The following is a 21,437-nucleotide window of genomic DNA, read 5'->3' as shown; positions in this document are numbered from 1 at the left end:
GTGTCCTTTGCCTTACAGAAGCTTCTCAGTTTCAGTAGGTCCCATTTATTAATTGTTGATCTCACTGTCTGTGCTACTGGTGTTATGTTCAGGAAGCTGTCTCCTGTACCAATTCGTTCAAGGGTACCACCCACTTTCTCTTCTAAGAGGTTCAGTGTTACTGCAGGAATATTTATTTCTAAAATAAATTACTTCAAAAGCCACAGCAGACTGGAACTGCTGGCTTTTTACATCTGCCACCTCAACTGTAGACATTCCAGTCACAGTTTTCCCTCCCACCCCTCCTCCATCTCCCCTTGCCTCACCCCAAGCCACCCCCAGTCCACTTCTCCTCACAAGTAGGGCCTCCCATGATGAGTGAACGTAATCTGGCATAGTAGGTTGGCTTCCCCAAATTCTTTTAATTTCAAATTATTTCTTGGCTGGCCAGATTTTGTTCTTCTGATTTTAATAGATGAGCTTAAATACACTCAAATACTTAAGTGTCTAAAGAAGACTGTCTGCCTTCACATTTGTGGAGAATGACTTAAGACAGCATTTTTCTTTTATTTGTTGTCTGACCAGAAGGACTCAAGTGCATCTCATTCTTGTGCTGGCCCCTTATTCCCTGTCACCCAAGGGAAGGCCTGTGCTCATCTGGTGGTGACTGACTCCCTGTCACCTGTAGGACAGCCTGTGCTCTTCTGGTGGCGCCTGACTCCCTGTCACCCGAGGGAAGGCCTGCACTCTTCTGATGGCACCTGCTTGTCACCCATGGGAAGGTAGCTTCACTAAGATAGCTCTTCTTCCATTTAAATATGACAGACATTTCCCTATTCTTTTCAGGACCATCCCACATTCACTTAACTTTGTTCAAGTATACTGTTGTAATTTAAATTTTGTTTTTAATCTCTTCTGGACTTAATTTATTAAGTCAAACATTACCATAGAGTAAATAAGGAATAAAAATTACAGTTAATATAGGGTGAACACTAGATGCTTCAGGAGCCTTGTGGATGATAGTGAGGTATCTCCTCCCGGAGAGGGTGGTCACTGTGCGGTGGGACTGCTCTTGCCTCTCCCTGCCTGTCCTGGTTCTCTCTAGAGACAAAGCTGGAAGTCTTTAGAGACTCTGTGGCATTATCTCTGCTTTTGATGTAGACATTTGAGTGAGGTAATTAAGCCTCCTAAGACCATTTCCACAAGCTCTTCTGATTTACAACTCTAAGACATTTTGGTAAGCATCATCCTAATGGGTTCATCTTCTAAAGAGAAAAGTAACTCATTGTATATTTAACGCTGCCTTTGGCCAACATACAAGTTCATGCAGCTTTCATTTACTGTTAGTTTTGTTCCTCTCTCTCTCTCTCTCTCTCTCTCTCTCTCTCTCTCTCTCTCTCTCTCTCTCTCTCTCTCTCTCTCTCTCTCTCTCTCTCTCTCTCTCTCTGTCTTCCTTTTGAGACAAGGTTTCTCTGTGAAACAACCCTGGCTGTCCTGGAACTCACTCTGTAGATCACAATGATCTCAAACTCAGAGACCCACCTGCCTCTGCCTCCTAAGTGTTGGGATAAAAGGCATGTACCATCACTTCCTGGCTACTGTTAGTTTCTTTGAAGCTGGGAGACTTTTAGTTCAGACTCTTCCTTCTTATTTCTGGGCAATTCCCCTCGTGAGGTATATTCTCCAATCTATCATCTATCCATCCATGCAGCAGGGAATTCTTCAATTTGGAGGAAATCACTAACAAGTTCTTGTGACAAACCCCAAGATTTAAAAATGGAAGTTTTGTTTTCATTTTAAATTTTCCATTGGCACTGAGATACCTTGGGAGAGAAGTGAGAAAATGTCTTTATTCTGTTCTGTATAAGCAATAGAATCCTCTCTCAACTTCCAGTCTCAAAGTACACAATTCGCTTTTAATCACAGATCAGCATGATTTATCATTTTTTAAAATACAGGTTTGCCTTGTTGTCCTAAAGAGCCAAACATAGCAGGAGGTTGGCCACCTGCAGCTGCTGCTACAAGCTGTAGCGTTCCTGTTGGCTCTGTGCACACTCACCTTCTCTGTGATCCCTGTGCACACTCACCTGCTCTGTGAGCCCTGTGCACACTCACCTTCTCTGTGAGCTCTGTGCACGCTCACCTGCTCTGTGAGCTCTGTGCACACTTACCTGCTCTGTGCACACTCACCTTCTCTGTGAGCCCGTACACACTCACCTGCTCTGTGAGCTCTGTGCACACTTACCTGCTCTGTGAGCCCTGTGCACACTCACCTTCTCTGTGAGCCCTGTGCACACTCACCTTCTCTGTGAGCCCGTGCACACTCACCTGCTCTGTGAGCCCTGTGCACACTCACCTTCTCTGTGCACACTCACCTGCTCTGTGAGCCCATGCACACTCACCTGCTCTGTGAGCCCGTACACACTCACCTGCTCTGTGAGCCCTGTGCACACTCACCTTCTCTGTGAGCCCGTGCACACTCACCTGCTCTGTGAGCCCATGCACACTCACCTTCTCTGTGAGCCCGTACACACTCACCTTCTCTGTGAGCCCTGTGCACACTCACCTGCTCTGTGAGCCCGTACACACTCACCTGCTCTGTGAGCTCTGTGCACACTCACCTTCTCTGTGAGCTCTGTGCACACTCACCTTCTCTGTGAGCCCTGTGCACACTCACCTGCTCTGTGAGCCCGTACACACTCACCTGCTCTGTGAGCTCTGTGCACGCTCACCTGCTCTGTGCACACTCACCTGCTCTGTGAGCCCGTGCACACTCACCTGCTCTGTGAGCCCGTACACACTCACCTGCTCTGTGAGCCCTGTGCACACTCACCTGCTCTGTGCACACTCACCTGCTCTGTGAGCCCGTACACACTCACCTGCTCTGTGAGCCCTGTGCACACTCACCTGCTCTGTGCACACTCACCTGCTCTGTGAGCCCTGTGCACACTCACCTGCTCTGTGAGCCCTGTGCACACTCACCTGCTCTGTGAGCTCTGTGCACACTCACCTGCTCTGTGATCCCTGTGCACACTCACCTTCTCTGTGATCCCTGTGCACACTCACCTGCTCTGTGAGCCCTGTGCACACTCACCTGCTCTGTGAGCCCTGTGCACACTCACCTGCTCTGTGAGCCCTGTGCACACTCACCTTCTCTGTGAGCTCGTGCACACTCACCTGCTCTGTGAGCCCTGTGCACACTCACCTGCTCTGTGAGCCCTGTGCACACTCACCTTCTCTGTGAGCTCGTGCACACTCACCTGCTCTGTGAGCCCTGTGCACACTCACCTGCTCTCTTTTACTCTCAGAGGAAACTGTACGAGGTGAGAAATTCACTTCACAGGAAGCATTTGCTTTTAAACTACCAATACATTGGAGTGGGGAAGAAGGGAAAATTCAAGGACTTGGAACTTCAATTAAGTATTAACTATTAAAATTAAATATCGAGGCTGATCTTCCCGTGTCTGCCCTCTGCACTGACATCCGTGGTTAGTGACTTAATTCAGGCCCTACCTACCTCTGCCCTGGGTTGCTGCAGCAGATTGCCTCTGACCTCTGTGCCTCTTTCTATGTGCAGCACCAATTGAGATGTTATTAGAATGCCACCAAATTCATCACCTCCTCACCTAAAATCCTCTATGGCTATTTACAACCTTCTACACACAAGTCCAACCTCTTTACTTCAGCCCATGAGTCCCTCATTTTTCTTTATCACCAGCACCCATCTTTGCTCGGATGCATGCTCCAGAAAATCACGACCAGAGTATCTTCTCTTGGGCAGGCCTTGGAACATGCCGCCCCTTCGTTATTTCCACACGCTTTTCCTCTTGTCTAAAGTGTCTTTCCCACCTTTCCTAGTTCATTACTACACATCTTTCAGAATCCCATCCTGAGTACTGGAGCCGTCTCTTCTGGCAGGGCCGTTTGGACAACATCACAACACAGCAGGCTTTCAGGACCGTGCTGTCCTCACGATAGCGGTGCTTTGCCAGGTAAAAGAGCTACCGAGGGGGACTGAGTTGCTGAATCTCAGCTTGGCATATGGTAAAGGATGCATGATTTGAATGAGCTGTGGGTTTTGCTTTCGGTTGTTTTGAGATTGCAACCTTAAATGCCATGAAACTCACTGTGTAGAACAGGCTATCCTGGAACTCAGAGTTTCACCTGCTTCTCTCTATGGAGTTCTGGGATTAAAGGTATGTGTCACTATTTCTGGGTATGAAGGCATTTTACTGAACTGACAAAATAGATATCCTAGAATAGATATTCTTGTGTAGCTCTGTATCTTCCCAAATCTCAGTGCTGTCAGCGTGATAGAATTAGGAATTAGGAGGTGAGACAGCTGACAGGTGGTGGAATTAGGAGGTGACGGAGCTGACAGGTGGTGGAATTAGGAGGTGAGGAGCTGACAGGTGGTGGAATTAGGAGGTGAGGAGCTGACAGGTGGTGGAATTAGGAGGTGAGGAGCTGACAGGTGGTGGAATTAGGAGGTGAGGAGCTGACAGGTGGTAGAATTAGGAGGTGAGGAGCTGACAGGTGGTGGAATTAGGAGGTGAGGAGCTGACAGGTGGTAGAATTAGGAGGTGAGGAGCTGACAGGTGGTAGAATTAGGAGGTGAGGAGCTGACAGGTGGTAGAATTAGGAGGTGAGGAGCTGACAGGTGGTGGAATTAGGAGGTGAGGAGCTGACAGGTGGTGGAATTAGGAGGTGAGGGAGCTGACAGGTGGTAGAATTAGGAGGTGAGGAGCTGACAGGTGGTAGAATTAGGAGGTGAGGGAGCTGACAGGTGGTGGAATTAGGAGGTGAGGGAGCTGACAGGTGGTGGACCACTGGAGCTCATCCCAGATGAACCGAGTTAAGGCCTTCATGGACCTCTTCAGGTCTCTGCCACACAAGAGCACTGTTTATTCCCTGGAAGATTAAGCCCTCAGAAGACAACTTGCTGTCCTGGAGCATGAAATTCCAGCCTCTGAAACTGTGACACACTTGAGTTTTTGCTCTAACAAATACCCAGTTTCAGGTATTCTGTGACAGCTGCATCAATAGACTAAGAGAAGTTTGACTGTGATGGCAGTCACCTAATTCTCTTATTGTAATTTGAATTTTGGAAAGAATAAGATGAAGGTGGAAAATTCAAGGAACAAGGAAATAGACCAGGCAGAAGACATAGAGGTGGAAGACACCCATGCGAATCCACTCACACGCAATTTCTCATGCGACTGTCAGACCAGGCCATTCTCATCACCTAACTTCTGATCTGTCTGTCACTGTTTCTACTATTGTCATTATCTAGAGGGTTTTTTCCTGGTTCATACACTATTAACTCCTGATTTAAACATCTCCTGCCAAAGATACTACACAGTACTCTGTCTGTTTGGCTAATTGGACATAATCATTGCACATTTTAAATGCTTTATTTCTCAGAATGTAACATGTTTGGGGATTTTGTGTGTTTATGTGGGTGTTCCAGATGTAACTGTTGGCATCTGGGCACTTGAATGCTGTAAAGACAAGACTCTGGTCACTTCCACTAGCCCAAAACTGGACATTCTATGTAAGTTTGTGGAACTGAAAGCAAGCATTGGACTTTCAAAGTTTTATGAGACAACTTCTCACTGCAGGTCATTCAGTTAGTTTGATATAAATTGGCAGCTTATCTTTTAAAATGTGAAGTCCTCTGAGAGAAATCCCATAGGTAAATGTGTCTGGTGGTAACCATTAGCTACCCACACCACTCACCGGGCTACTCTTCCTCGAAGGTCTCCAACTCCCTGCAGGTGTTTGATGCTTAGATCCTGGACCACAAAGTTGGTTCCTGTGGCTGCCTGGTCTCGAATCCTTATTTGGTCTTCTAGGATCTGTAATTTTGAGTTAACACCATCATTAGTTTCCCAATACTTAGGATAACAGATCATTACTAAAATTCATATTGTGGTCAAGTAGGTGGGGAAGAGAGAGAGAGAGAGAGAGAGGCAGACAGACAGAGACAGAGAGACAGAGAGAGAGACAGAGACAAACAGAGACAGATAGAGACAGAGACAGACAGAGAGACAGAGACAGAGAGAGACAGAAACAGAGAGACAGAAAGAGAGACAGAGAGATGGAGACAGAGTTGTATTAGCTGAGGGCGGTTGATATAGTTCTAGTTGAGCACTTCCAGGAGTTAATGAAGTCCCAGTAATTTTTGAACACTAGCTAAACAACCAGGCTTTATGTGAAATCTCTCAATTTAAAAAATATTGGCACCTACTGTGAAAATCAGCATGGCTGTTCCTCAAGAAGCTAAGAACAGAGCTACCTCAAGATCCAGCTACACCACTCTTGGAAACATACCCAAAGGACTCTGCATCCTACTAAAGAGGCATTTGCTCAACCATGTTCATTGATGCTCTATTCCCAATATCCAGAAATAGGAAACAGTCTAGATGTTCATCAATAGGTGAATATGTTATGAAAATGTACCTTTACACAATAGAATATTATTCATCTGTTAAATAAAAAAATCATGAAACTCTCAGGTAAATATATGGAAACAGAAAAAAAGTCCTCAATGAGTTAACAGCCCCCAAAAGACAAATGTAGTATTATTCAATAGGCATGCTACAATCCATATAACCACAAATGTTAGGGATAGGGTAAGGGTCTAGGAGGGAGGGTAGGATCTCTCAAAGAGGAGGTAATAAAATATATGGCTATGAAGAGACATGGTAGAGACTGAAACAGGAGGATTGAATAGAAAGGAGAAGGGAAGAAGGATAAGGGAAGACATATGGGGAGGGACATCTAATTCTTTTTTTCCCATAGGAAAGCATCCCTGTTTATAATTATTCCATTTAACCATGTGAGGTATTGACGGGAAATACATTGTCTTAGAAACAGGAGGTAGCCTTAATTATACGTTAGATGCTCCCTAAAGAGAGAAGCATCCATATCGTATAAAGGAAAGTTAGTGGTTTTAGAATAAGCATTTTGATGGTGTTCTTTCTTTATTCTTTTTCTTCCTTTATTCTTTCTCCCCTTTCTCTCCTCTCCCTGTCTGTTTTCCTCTTCTTTCAGGTTTTGCTTTTACTCTGTGTGTGTGTGTGTGTGTGTGTGTGTGTGTGTGTGTATGTGTGTGTGTGTGTGTGTGTGTGTGTGTGTGTATAAGTATCCCTACATAGATGTAGTTATGGCTGGTCTGTTAGTCCCTCATGTAATCTAGATTGGTCTTAAATTTGTGGCAATTGCACTGTTTCTCTACTTCTGAGTACTGGGTTTCTAGGCATGCACCACCACATCCAGAAAATGACTTTAGTTGAAATCCAGAAACTTTGTGCAACTAGTAATAGATGATTGAAGGGATTAAAACCTCACAAGAACACAGGAAACAGAAACAATTTCCATGGATGAAGAGAAGGAAGGAGAGGTGGTGAATGCAAAGGACCACAGGGAGAGCTATTTTATTTTTATATTTAATTTGTCCTATTGAATAGTAGCTTGGAGGGTGACAGGATGCTAATTACAACAATGACGTTTCCTCCAGGGCACTAGGTGGAGTATGAGATGCAGAATATGTGGATAAGTTGTCTAAGGATGTGTCAGGCGATTGTTTCTGATTTCCTAGCTGGATCCATGATCCTGAGTTGACAGAGGGTAACAGAAGCAGTGCAAAAGCTAATTCTAAGGGACATTTGAGCGGTCATGTGGAAACCCACTAGGGTAGAGGCTTCATACACACACACACACACACACACACACACGAAAAAAAATCTAAAAGAAGTCATCAAATAATGGAGGAGACAAAACCCAAACTAGACATTTTGAAAGGGTCTACTCTACATTTCTTAGAGATGATAAAAGACTTACATCATATGTGTGTTCAGATTTTATCCCTATTAGTCATATCTCAAATGTGTTCTAGCATTTTCCTATAGAAGTAGGAAAATATAGTAGCATGTTGGTAGCACTGAGAATAGTGGTTTTAAAAATATTTTACACCAATTGGAAACTATTAACTTAAAAATGAAAAATATACCTATCCATTAAAAGTATTATTTTAGTTGACAAACAACTTCAGTGTACACTGATAAGCAAGTTGAAAAAAGAAAGAGCATAGTACTTTGGGAAAAACAAATCATTTATGATTTATGGAGACATTTGAGTTTAGAAAGACATTTAACAATAAGCAACCAGTATTTTTCTGAGAGAAAATCCCTGGTCTGCGGCGTTTGACTCCCTGTTGTAAAATATTACTTTAACTGTGTAAAGCTGTGCTGCATTTGTTTATGCTGCCATTGTTTAATGATGTAGAGACGTGTTGCTGCTTTACCTTGCCTGCCTAAAGTACCTGATTGGTCTAATAAAAGCTGAATGACCAATGGCTAGGCAATAGAGGGATTGGCAGGGCTGGTGGACAGAGAGAATAAGTACAAGAGGAATCTACGCTCAGGGAGAGAAGAGAAGAGAACAGGGAGGAAAAAGGGAGATGCCCAGAGCCACCCAGCCAGACACTGAGTAGGACATACAGAATTAAAGAAAGGTAAAACACAAACACAAAAACAAAAACAAAAACAAAAAACCCTGAGGCAAAATGTAGATGAAAAGAAACAGGTTAATGTATGTTATGAGAGCTAGCGGGACAGGCATTAGATAAGGCCAAGCACTCACATTTAAGAATAACCTCCGTGTCAGGTTTGAGAGCTGGTGGTCAGAGAGCGCTGCTGCAACTCCTCTCATGGTGTCAACGTTTCCAGTATGATTCCAATCAACCCTCGCGGTGCCACAGCACACAAAGATGAGACAAATGCCCGAACCGCGCTTAAACCTGATGAATTTTACCAGACTAAGGGAGTTCCTAAAAGTGGATGATAGGAATAAAAAATATTTCCCCCGCTTTTTCAGCTGACAGACTGGGACCATCCATGAGCACAGAACCCTGAACAGCAGGCACGGTTGTCAGAAGCGCTGCAGGTGCTTCCCGAGAAAGGACAGCCCATTTCTGTAGAGCTGGCTGAACACAACCCAGGGGTGGCCTGTGCCCGTGCGGACAGCACAAACTGGACATAAGTTGGGCTTACATTTTTTTAAATGATAAAAATGTTGGGATGGCATGAGGAAGGGGAATGTATGTAGGAAGACTTATGGGGAGAAACGAGAGTGAATCATGTATGAAATTTTGAAAGGTTTAATAAAATATAAGTATACTTTTAAAAGTAAGTGTCAAAAACATATTTTTGGTTTTGTCTTTTGCATTGCTTTTCCTTCAGTAAAGACAAGATATGAGTCAGGTGTGGTAGCGCATGCCTTTAATTTCAGCATCCATCCCAGCACTCAGGAGACAGAATCAGGTGGATCTTTGTGAATTCAAGGCCAGCTTGGTTGATAGAGAGATCCAGGACATCCAGAGTGACACAGTGAGACCCTGTCTCGAAGAACAATTAAAGAGTCACCTACAACCTGGAGGAAGAGGTGAGTGTCTGAGCTCCCGGCTGAATAGCCCTGCTCTCGAGGCCCTAGCCCACAGGGACACATTCCATGCCTCAAACGATCTACTGCAGCCCCAGTAACCAGACAGTAGCATCCTCCCCACCCCCATCCAACCACCCCTGTCTTAATCAGTGACCACGGGAGCCAAAAGCCTTACCTGCACATGGAGGAAGAGATGGGTAGACAGCAGTGTAAGGACACATTCAACAGCATAAAGAGCAGTATGGCAGCACCAGAAACTAGTGATTCAACAAAAGCAAGACCTGAACTTCCCAACGCAGGTGAAGCAGAAGAAAACGACCTTAAAAATGATAATAGAAGCCCTTAAAGAGGAAATGAAAAATTCCCTTAAAGAAATGGAGGGAAAGACAAAGATTTGGAAGAAATTAATAAACCCCTTAAAGAAAGTCAAGAAAATAAGTGAAGATAACACTCCAAGACTTGAAAATTCAAATAGAGTCATTAAAGAAAACCCAAACCTAGGGAATTCTAGAAATGGTAAATCTGGGTAAATGAAAGGAACTACAGATGCACGTATAACCAACAAAATATTGGACCAAAAACGTCCCCTCACCATATAATAATCAAAACACTAAACAAAAGGAATAAAGGAAGAATATTAAGAGCTGAAAAGGAAAAAGGTCAGGTAACATGTAAAGACAGACCTATCAGAATTACACCTGACTTCTCCATGGAAACTCTGAAAGCCAAAAGGTCCTGGACAGATGTTATGCAGACACTAAGGGACCACAGATGCCAGCCTAGACAACTATACCCAGCAAAGCTTTCAATCACCATAGATGGAGAAAACAAGATATTCTATGACAAAAACAGATTTAAAGACTACATATCCACAAATCCAGCCCTACAGAAAGTACTAGAAGGAAAACTCCAAGCCAAGGAAGTGAGCTCTACCCACAAAAATGCAGGCAACAGATAACCTCACTTAAGCAAACCCAAAAGAAGGGAAACACAGAAACACCAGCACCAACAAAATCAAGTATAATAGGAATTAACAATTATTGATCATAATATCTCTTAATATCAATGATCTCAATACACCTATGAAAAGCCACAGGCTATCAGAGTGGATACAAAGACAGGACACACAAGAAATGTACAAGAAACACACCTCAAAGTCAAAGACAGATATCACCTCAGGGTAAAGGGTTGGGAAAAGATTTTGCAATTGAATGGACCTAAGAAACAAACTGGTGTAGCTATCCTAAAATCTAACAAAATAGACTTCGAACTAAAGGCAATAAAAAGAGATGGCAAAGGGCATTTCATAATCATCACAAGGAAAATCCATCAAGATGAAGTCTCAATTCTAAATATCTATGCCCCAAATACAAGGGTATCCACATTTATAAAAGAAACATTACTACATTCGAGACTTCAACACCCCACTCTTACCACAGGACAGGTCTGCCAGACAGAAAACTAACAAAGAAATAAGGTAACTAACATGCTATGTTGCAAATGGATTTAACAGACACCTATAGAGCATTCCACCCAAAACCAAAAGAATATACCTTCTTCTCAGCACCTCATCAAAGTTTCTCTAAAATTGATAACATACTCAGTAACAAAGCAAACCTCAACAGATATAAAAGCATTGGGATAATCCCCTGTATCTTATCAGATCACTATGGTTTAAGTTAGAATTCAACAATAGTACTAATTGTAAACTCATGGAAATTAAACAATGCATCACTCGGGTCAAGGAAGAAATAAAGAAAATAAAGACTTCCTAGAATTCAATGAAAATGAAGGCACAACATACACAAACTTATGGGACACTTTGGAAGCAGTGGTAAGAGGGAAGTTCATAGCACTAAGTGCCCACATGAAGAAACTGGAAAATAGCAACACTAGACAATTAGCAGCATACCTGAATGCTCTAGAATAAAAACTCACCCAGGAGGTGTAGAATCCAGGAAATAATCAAATTGAGGACTGAAATCAATAAAGTAGAAACAAAGAAAACAATACAAAGAATCAATGAAACAAAGAGTTGGTTCTTTGAGAAAATCAAGATAGACAATCCTTTATCCAAACTAATGAAAAGGCAGAGAGAACATGCAAATTAACAAAATCAGAAATGAAAAGGGAACATAACAAGGGACACTGAGAAAATACAAAGGGTAATCAGGTCATACTTTGAGAACCTGTACTCCACAAAATTGGAAAATTTAAAGGAAATGGACAATTTTCTGGAAAGATACCACTTACCAAAATTAAATCAAGAACAGATAAGCAATTTAAATAGACCTATAACCCCCAATGAAATAGAAACAGTCATCAAATGTCTTCCAACCAAAAAAGGCCCAAGGCCAGATGGTCTCATTTCAAAATTCTACCAGAAGGTCAAAGGAGAGCTAATATCAATACTCCTCAAAGTGTTCCACACAATAGAAGCAGAAGGGTAATTGCCAAATTCTTTTTATGAGACCACAATTACCTTGGTATCCAAACCACATAAAGACACAACTAAGAAAGAGAACTACAGACCAATACCCTTCATGAACATTGATGCAAAAATACTCAATAAAATACTGGCAAATCGAATCCAAGAACACATCAGAAAAATCATCCACCATGATCAAGTAGGTTTCATTCCAGGGATGGTTCCACATTTGAAAATCTGTCAATGTAATCCACCATATAAAGAAACTGCAAAAGAAAAAGCACATGGTCATCTTACTAGATGCTGAAAAACCCTTCGACAAAATCCAGCACCCCTTCACGAAAAGGACTTGGAGAGATCTGGAATAACCTAAACATAATAAAAGCTATATACAGCAAACCAACAGCCAACATCAAACTAAATGTACAGAAACTCAACATGATTCTCCTAAAACCAGAAACAAGATAAGGCTGTCCATTCTTTCTATACCTCTTCAATATTGTACTTGAAGTTCCATCTAGAGCAATAAAACAACAAAAGGAGATCAAGGGGATACAAATTGGAAAGGAAGAAGTCAAACTTTCACTATTTGTAGATGATATGATAGTTTACGTAAGTGCCTGGAAAAACTCTACCAGGGAACTCCTGCAGCTGATAAATACTTTCAGCAAAGTGGCAGGATACAAGATTAACTCAAGAAAGTCAGTAGCACTCCTATATATAGTCGATAAAAGGGCTGAAACAGAAATCAGAGAAACATCACCCTTCACAATAGCCAGAAACAATATAAAATATCCTGAGGTAACTCTAACCAAACAAGTGAAAGACATTTATGACAAGAACTTTGAGTCTTAAAAGAAAGAAATTAAAGAAGGAAAGATGGAAAGATCTCCCATGGTCTTGGATAGGTAGGATCAGCATAGTAAAAGTGGCAATCTTGCCAAAAGCAATCTAGAGATCCAGTGAATCCCCAAGAAAATCCCAACACAATTCTTCTCTGATTTTGAAAGAACAATTGTCAACTTTATACAGAAAAAAATACAGGATAGCCAAAACAATTCTGTACAACAAAGAAACTTCTGGAGGAAACATCATCCTTGACTTCAAGTTCTACTATAGAGCTACTGTCCTGAAAACAGCTTGGTATTGTCACAAAAACAGACAGGTAGATCAATGAAACCTAAATGAAAACCTTGATATTAAGCCACACACCTATGAATACCTGATCTTTGACAAAGAAACTGAAACTATACAATGGAAGAAAGAAAGCATCTTCAACAAGTGGTGCTGGCATGTCTGGATGCTGGCATGTAGAAGCCTGCAGATAGTCCCATATCTATTGTCATGCACAAAACTTAAGTCCAAATGGATCACAGGTCTCAGCATAAATCCAGCCACAGTTAACCTCTTAGAAGAGAAAGTGGGAGTACCCAAAGAACTCAAGAAACTAGTCACCAGAACACCAAATAATCCAATTAAAAATGGGGTACAGAACTAAATAGAGAATTCTCAATAGAGGGATCTAAAATGGCTGAAAGACACTTAAGAAAGTGCCCCAAAATCCTTAGCCATCAGGGAAATGAAATTCAAAACAACTCTGAGATACCATCTTACTCCTGTCAGAATGGCTAAAATCAAAAACACCAATGACAGTTTATGCTGGAGAGGATGTGGAGAAAGGAGAACACTCCTCCATTGCTGGTGGGAGTGCAAACTTCTAGAGCCACTTTTGAAATCAGTATGGTGTTTCTTCAGGAAAATGGGAGTCACTCTACGTCAAGATCCAGCAATTCCACTCTTAGGCATATATCCAAAAGATGCACATTCATACTACAAGGACACCTATTCAACTATGTTCATAGCACAATTATTTGTAATAGCCATATCCTGGAAGCAACCTAAATGCTCCTCAACAGTAGAATGGATAAAGAAAATGTGGTACATTGCACAATGGAATACTACTCAGCTGAAAAAAAATGAAATCTTGAAATTTGCAGACAAAAGGATGGAACTAGAAGGAACCATCCTGAGTGATGTAACCCAGGAGCAGAAAGACAAACATGGTATGTACTCACTCTTAAGTGGATATTAGATGTAGAGCAAAGGATTACCAGCCTATAATCCACACCTTCAGTGAAGCCAGAAAATGCAGAGGAGTGTAAAAAAGACATACATGGTCCCCAGGACAAGGTGAAAGAAACAAGATCTTCTGAACAGATTGGGAACACAGCGGGTTTAGGAGGGGAGGTAGAATAGATAAAGGCGATTGGAGAAGAAGAGGGTGAAGGAGAACAATGATGGATTGGGAAGATTGTGTCAGGGGAAGAATAGAGAAAGAGAGCAAGAAAAGAGATATCTTAATGGAGGAAGTAATTATAGGTTTAAAGAGAAATCTGGCACTAGGGAGATGTCCAGAGATCCACAAGGATTACCCCAACTAATAATCTAAGCAATAGTGGAGAGGCTACCTTAAATGCACCCTTTCCCTGTAATGAGATTGATGACTACCTTAAATGCCATCCTAGAGTCTTCATTCAGTAGCTTATGGAAGTGGAAGCAGAGAAGCAGAGATCCATAGCTAAAGACTGAGCTGAACTCCTGGAATCCAGGTATAGAGAGGGAGGAGTGATGAGCAAAGGTGTTAAGACCATGCTGGGGAAACCCACAGAAACAGCTGACCTGAGCAGGTGGGAGTTCATGTACCCAAGTCTGACAGCTGGGGCAACAGCATAGGACTGAACCAAGGCCCCTGAATGTGGGTGTCAGTTAGGAGGCTTGAGCAGTCTATGGGGCCTCTGGCAGTGGAGGCAATACTTATCCCTAGTACATGAATGGACTTTGGGAGCCCATTCCCCATGGAAGGATACTCTCTCAGTTTAGATACACGGGGTATGTCCTTGGTCTAGTTCCAAATGATATGAAGGACTTTGATGATCCCCCATGGAAGGCCTAACCCTCCCTAGGGAGTAGATGGAGGTTGGAAGGGGTCTTGGGAGCATGGGAGGGAGAAGGAACTGGGATTAATATGTAAAATAATGTTGTTTCTAAATTAAACACAAATTATATATATGCGTGTGTGTGTGTGTGTGTGTGTGATTGCCAAACTCTTCTTATGAGGCCACATTTATACTGACACCCAAACCACACAAATATACAACTAAGAAACAATTACAAACCCTTCACCCTCATGAACATTGACCCAAAAATACTCAATAAAATACTGACAAACAGAATCCCAGAACATATCCAAAAAAAAAATCATCCACATGATCAAGTAAACCTCATCCAGAAGATGCAGGGATGATTCATCATATGAAAATTTGTCAATGTATTCATCCAGATTAAAAAAAAGAAAAAAACACATGAAAATCTGACTAGATGCTGAAAACAATGGAATTGAATTGAAGGCACTGATATTAATCCACACACCTATGAACACCTGATTTTTGACAGAGAAGCTGAAATTATACAATGGAAAAAGGAAAACATTTTCAACAAATGGTGCTGCCATAACTGAATGTCAACATGTAGAGGAATGCAAATAGATCCATATCTATCCCCATGCACAAAACTCAAGTACAAGTGGATCAAAGACCTCAATATAAATCCAGTTACACTGATAGAAGAGAAAGTGGGAAGTAGCCTTGAATGTATGGGCACAGGTGACTACTTCTTAAATATAACACCAGTAGCACAGATTCTCAGAGCAACATTCAATAAATGAAGTGTCTGTAAGGCAAATGATTCAATCAATAAGACAAAAAGGCAGCCTACAGAATTGGAAAAGATCTTCACCAACCTCACATTTGTCAGAGGGATGATCTCCAAAATATATAAAGAACTCAAGAAAGGAGACACCAAAATACAAAATAATCCAATTTAAAAATGGGGTACTGATCTAAATAGAGAAGTTTCAACAGTAGAAATACAAATCGCCTAAAGATCTTTTAAAAATTGCTCAACATTCTTATCCATCAGGGAAATGAAAATCAAAATGACTCTGAGATACTATCTTACACCTATCAGAATGGCTAAGATAAAAAACACTGATAATAACTTATGCTGGAGAGGATGTGGAGTGAGGGGAATACCCCTCTATTTCTGGTGGGAGTGCAAACTTATATAGCCACTGTGAAGATCATAATGAAGATCAGTAAATTGGGAGTCAACCTACGTCAAGACCCAGCAATACCACTCTTGGGCATATAGCCAAACGATGCACACTCATACTATAAGGACATATGCTCAACTGTGTTCACAGCAGCTTTATTTGCAATAGCCAGAAACTAGAAGCAATGTAGATGCCTATCAACCAAAGGATGGATGAGGAAAAATGTGATACATTTACACAACGGAGTACTACTTAGTGAACAAAGAGCAAGCAACCCAAACGAAAAATTGGTATCTTGAAATTTGCACGTAAATGGATGGAACAGCAACAAAACCATCCTGTGTAGGTGACCCAGGCCCAGAAAGACGAATATGGTATGCACTCACTTATAAGTGGGTATTAGATGTAAAGCAAAGGATAATCAGTCTAAAATTCACAACTCCCTAGAGACTATATATAAAGGAGGACCCTAAGAGGGACACACATGAGGTCTCCAGGAAGGGAAAATAGTTAAGATCTCCTGGGTAAACTGGGAGGAGGGGGAGAAGGGGAGAGATGTAGGATGGGAACACGAGGGATGGAGAAGACTTAGTTGAGAGAGGAGTGGAGGGGGGAGAGCAATGAAAGAGACATCTTGAGAGAAGGAGCCATTATGGGGTTAGGAAGAATCCTGGTGCTAGAGACACTCTCAGGAATCCATAGGATGACTACAGCTAAGACTCTCAGCAGTAGTGGAGAGGGTGCCTGAATGGTCCTTTCCCTTTAGTCAGACTAGTGACTACCTTAATTGTCATTATGTAACCTACATCCAGGAACTGATGGAAGCAGGTGGGGTGACCCACAGCCAAGAGTTGGGTGAGCTCCTGGAGTTCAGTTGAAGAGAGTGAGGAAGGATCATATGAACAAAGGCGGGGTCAGCAGCATGATGGGGAAAACCACAGAGACAGCTGACATGAGCTAGTGGGAGCTCAGGGACTATGGGCTGACAGCTGGGGAACCTGCATGGACCCTCTGAATGCAGGTGACAATTATGTAACTTCATCTGTTGGGGGGGGCTGTGCTTGTGTGTGTGTGTGTGTGTGTGTGTGTGTGTACGTGCACACACACACCACAGAACAGTACCACGACAAAAGCTGTCACTAATTTTGACTACTTTTTAGTTGTAAAGCAGAACATTTGAAGGCTTAACTTTATGTAGACACACTTTAAAAACAAGATTAAAAAGCACAAGAAGCCATTACAAATGTTATTGCTAAGGGTTCGCTGATGTCAGGTAATGTCAGACAGTCAGCATGTGCCTCAGTGTGAAGCCTCACCGCGCAATCTCTGCCATCTTTGTGTGCTGTGGCACCACCAGGGCTGATGGAAATCAGTGGAAACACATATATCAGAGTCAAACGCCACAGAAAAGTACTGGCTGCCTATTGTTAAATGTTTAACAATGTGCCATTTGCTATCATCCATACTACATAAAAGCTTATCATGTTAAACATAATTAAAACATGATAAAACCCCCAAAGGTATATTAGCAAAATACATGAACAGACCCTCTGGAATCCCCAGCTTTAGGTGAGCTTGGGTCTCCCTACGACCAACACACCCCTGCCCATCACCCACTCCATCAGTCTTCCAGGGGCCCGCTCCTGGCATCCAGAGAACCCATCCACACAGGAGACATCAATCCTTCTACACCCCACCCTCTGGCTTCCCCAGCTTCAGGTGAGCTTGGGTCCCCCTGGGGTCTCCCCATCACCCCAGCCCATCACCCATCCCCTCAATCTTCTAGGAACCCGCTCCTGGCATCTAGAGGACCTGTCCACACAGGAAAGGCATCAGTCTTTCCAGACCCCAACCTCCAGCTTCCCCAGCTTTAGGTGATAAATACCTCTGCAAAGTGGCAGGATACAAGATTAACTCAAGAAAGTCAGTAGCCCTACTATATATAGTCGATAAAAGGGCTGAGACAGAAATCAGAGAAACATTACCCTTTACAATAGCCATAAACAGCATCAAATATCTGGGGATAACGTTAACCAAAGAAGTGAAAGACTTGTATATCAAGAACTTTGAGTCTCTAAAGAAAGAAATCAAAGAGGATACCAGAAAATGGAAAGATCTCCCATGCCCTTGGATTGGTAGGATCAACATAATAAAAATGGCAATCTTGCCAAAAGAAGTCCACAGATTCAATGCAATCCCTATCAAAATTCTGGCACAATTCTTCACAGACCTTGAAAGAACAATAATCAACTTTATATGGAAAAACAAAAGACCCAGGATAGCCAAAACAAGCCTATACAATAAAGGAACTTCAGGAGGCATTACTATACCTGACTTCAAGCTCTATTATAGAGCTATAGTCCTGAAAACAGCTTGGTATTGGCACAAAAATAGACAGGTAGACCAAATGGAATCAAATTGAAGACCCAGATTTTAACCCACACACCTATGAACACTTGATTTTTGACAAAGAAGCTAAAATTATACAAAGGAAAAAAGAAAGCATCTTCAACAAATGATGCTGGCATAACTGGATATTGGCATGCAGAAGACTGCAGATAGATCCATGTCTATCGCCTTGCACAAAACTTAAGTCCAAATGGATCAAAGGCCTCAACATAAATCCAACCACACTGAAACTCTTAGAAGAGAAAGTGGGAGGCACTCTTCAACAAATTGGTACAGGAGACAGCTTCCTGAACATACCACCAGTAGCACAGACATTGAGATTAACAATTAACAAATGGGACCTCCTGAAATTAAGAAGCTTCTGTAAGGCAAAGGACACAGTCAGCAAGACAAAAAGGCAGTCCACAGAATGGGAAAAGATATTCACTAACCCCACATCTGACAGAGGGTTGATCTCCAAAATTTACAAAGAACTCAAGAAGCAAGTCTCCAAAGCACCAAAGGATCCAATTAAAAAGTGGGGTATAGAACTAAACAGAGAATTCTCAATAGGGGAGTCTAAAATGGCTGAGAGACACTTGAGAAAGTGCTCAAAAATCCTTAGCCATCAGGGAAATGCAAATCAAAACAACTCTGAGATACCATCTTACTCCTGTCAGAATGGCTAAAATCAAAAATACCAATGACAGTTTATGCTGGAGATGATGTGGAGAGAGGGGAACACTCCTCCACTGCTGGTGGGAGTGCAAACTCGTACAGCCACTTTGGAAATCAGTATGGAGATTCCTCAGGAAAATGGGAATCAATCCACCACAAGACTCAGCAATTCCACTCTTAGGTATGTACCCAAAAGATGCACATTCATACAACAAGGGCATCTGTTCCACTATGTTCATAGCATCATTGTAATAGCCAGAACTTGGAAGCAACCTAGATGCCCCTCAACTGAAGAGTGGATAGAGAAAATGTGGTACATTTACACAATGGAGTATTACTCAGTAGAAAAAAACAATGGAATCTTGAAATTTGCAGATAAATGGATGACACTAGAAGAAACCATCCTGAGTGAGGTAACCCAGTCACAAAAAAAGAAACATGGTATGTACTCACTCATATATGGATTTTAGACATGGACCAGGGGAGTGTCAGCCTGTGATCCCACTGCCGGAGAGTCTTGGAAACAGAACCTTTATCCAGTTCTTGATGGAAGAAGAGGCAGACACTCACAGCTAAACACTGAAGTGAACTCCTGGAATCCACTGACATGGAAGGAGGACTGATGAGCAAAGGGGTCAAGACTGGGCTGGTGAAACCCAGAGAAACAGTTGACCTGAACAAAGGGGAGCTCTTGGACCCACGACAGGTGGCTGGGAGGCCAGCATGAGACTGATCTAGACCCCCTGAACGCGGGTGTCAGTGAGGAGGCAATCTATGGGGCCTTGGGTAGCAGATCAGTATTTCTCCCTGGCATACAAATGGACTTTGGGTGCCCATCCTACAATGAGGGATGCTCTTCCAACCTGGACTCTTGGGGGAGGGCCTAGGCCCTGCCCTGAATGAAATGACAGACTCTGAAGATCCCCTGTGGAAGACCTCACCCTCCCTGGGGAGTGGGATGAGGGTTGAATTGGGGTTGGGGGATTTGACAGAGGGAGGGGAAGGAGGAGGAGGAGAGGGAGCTGGGATTAACAGGTGAAGCATGCTTGTTTATAATTTAAATAAAAAAGGAAAAATAAATAAATACATTTTAAACGTAAAAAGATACCTATTCGACATTGTCAAGAAAAAAACAAAACAAAACAAACAAAAAACAGCCCAGCATTTAATTTTCTTCACTCTAGTAAATCCTAGTAATTCCACTTCCAATACATTTTGTGGAGGTAATCCAATACACAAGCATAATTCAGTACTAAGAAAATAATTAAGCAAATCATGATTCATACCCTACTCAAAGAGATTGTAATGATGTGAGTTTACAATCTTATTTTTAAGATTGTGCTTACATTGATAATAGCCTGCCTCGTAAGTGGAATGCTCACAAGGACTAAAGAAAGATTTCTATGGGTGTTTGTAGGGATTGGTAGGACTGTGAGAAAAATTTCCAGGTTTCAAAATTTCTTTCTGAACTTTGAAATGATTGATAATGAATAAACATTGCTTTTGCTATTTAGAACAAATCTTCTGTAATTGAAGCAGCACTGAGCATAAACATTTGCTTTACTGATTGAAAGTAAATTAATTTTGAAACTTACACTGAAATCCTGGTTTTTTTTGTTGTTTGTTTTTTTAAATGCTTTTCTAGGTATGGTGATGCATGCCTGTACTCAAGCATTTGGAATGCAAAGGCTGAATAGTAACAGGTCAAGGCCAGCATGTCTTAAAAAACATTTGCCTTTTAAAAGGGACAGGCACTGAGCTGTTGCAGTTGTGGTAAAATACCCTCCCCCGATTCTTTCATGGGCTTGTTAACTTTTATTTCATATTTGAATATATCTTAGGTTCGGTATGCAAATGAAATAGCTGGGTTGATGAGCTGGGTTTCTTTTAAAACATTGGAATAGCATCCATTTCCCTATAAAATGTTATTACCTGAGTTATTTACTAAAGCTAGCCTCGTAGTCTCTGCTTTGTAATGTTGAATTGGATTATCTTAACATCTTGAATGCTGTTTTTGTGGTCTACCACCAAACAATACTTTCAGCTTTTGATTTTGCAAGATAAGGTCTCACAATGCAGCCCAGTCTGGCTTGGAGCTTGTGATTCCATTGTCTTTACCCCGAATCCTGAGATTACAGGCACAAGCCAGCATGCCTGGGTATATTAACACCACTGTCACATTCGGCTTTATAACTTCACGGTGAGTTTTCAGTTTTCTCCGTTCTCTTAGTAGCATTATGAATCCCACTAATCCTACACATAAACATCCAATTTATAAACACCTTCAGCCTTTACATGAGTTCAGTCATACTGAATTAACCCCGTGGATGGTGTTTGAGTTTCATCCTATTAAAAACAATCAGCCTTGGAGTGTCACTGGTACTATATGGGGGCAAGTTCAGTGCT

General features: G+C 42.0%; 1 protein-coding gene across 2 annotated transcripts in view; it reads right to left on the bottom strand.

Moving 5' to 3' along the window:
- Fam81b (family with sequence similarity 81 member B) overlaps positions 1-21,437 on the bottom strand; it is a 94,828-nt gene that overhangs the window by 56,301 nt on the left and 17,090 nt on the right. For both annotated transcript variants that reach the window (XM_040729059.1, XM_040729058.1), the window contains exon 5: positions 5,719-5,837. In XM_040729059.1, coding sequence (XP_040584993.1) covers positions 5,719-5,837 — 119 coding nt within the window. The remainder of the gene's footprint in view (positions 1-5,718; positions 5,838-21,437) is intronic.

The sequence above is a fragment of the Mesocricetus auratus genome, unplaced genomic scaffold (assembly GCF_017639785.1).
Source record: "Mesocricetus auratus isolate SY011 unplaced genomic scaffold, BCM_Maur_2.0 Super-Scaffold_100020, whole genome shotgun sequence".
In the NCBI taxonomy this organism is placed as follows: domain Eukaryota; kingdom Metazoa; phylum Chordata; class Mammalia; order Rodentia; family Cricetidae; genus Mesocricetus; species Mesocricetus auratus.
Note: the sequence above shows the minus strand (reverse complement) of the source record. Positions and strands in the feature narration are given on the sequence as shown.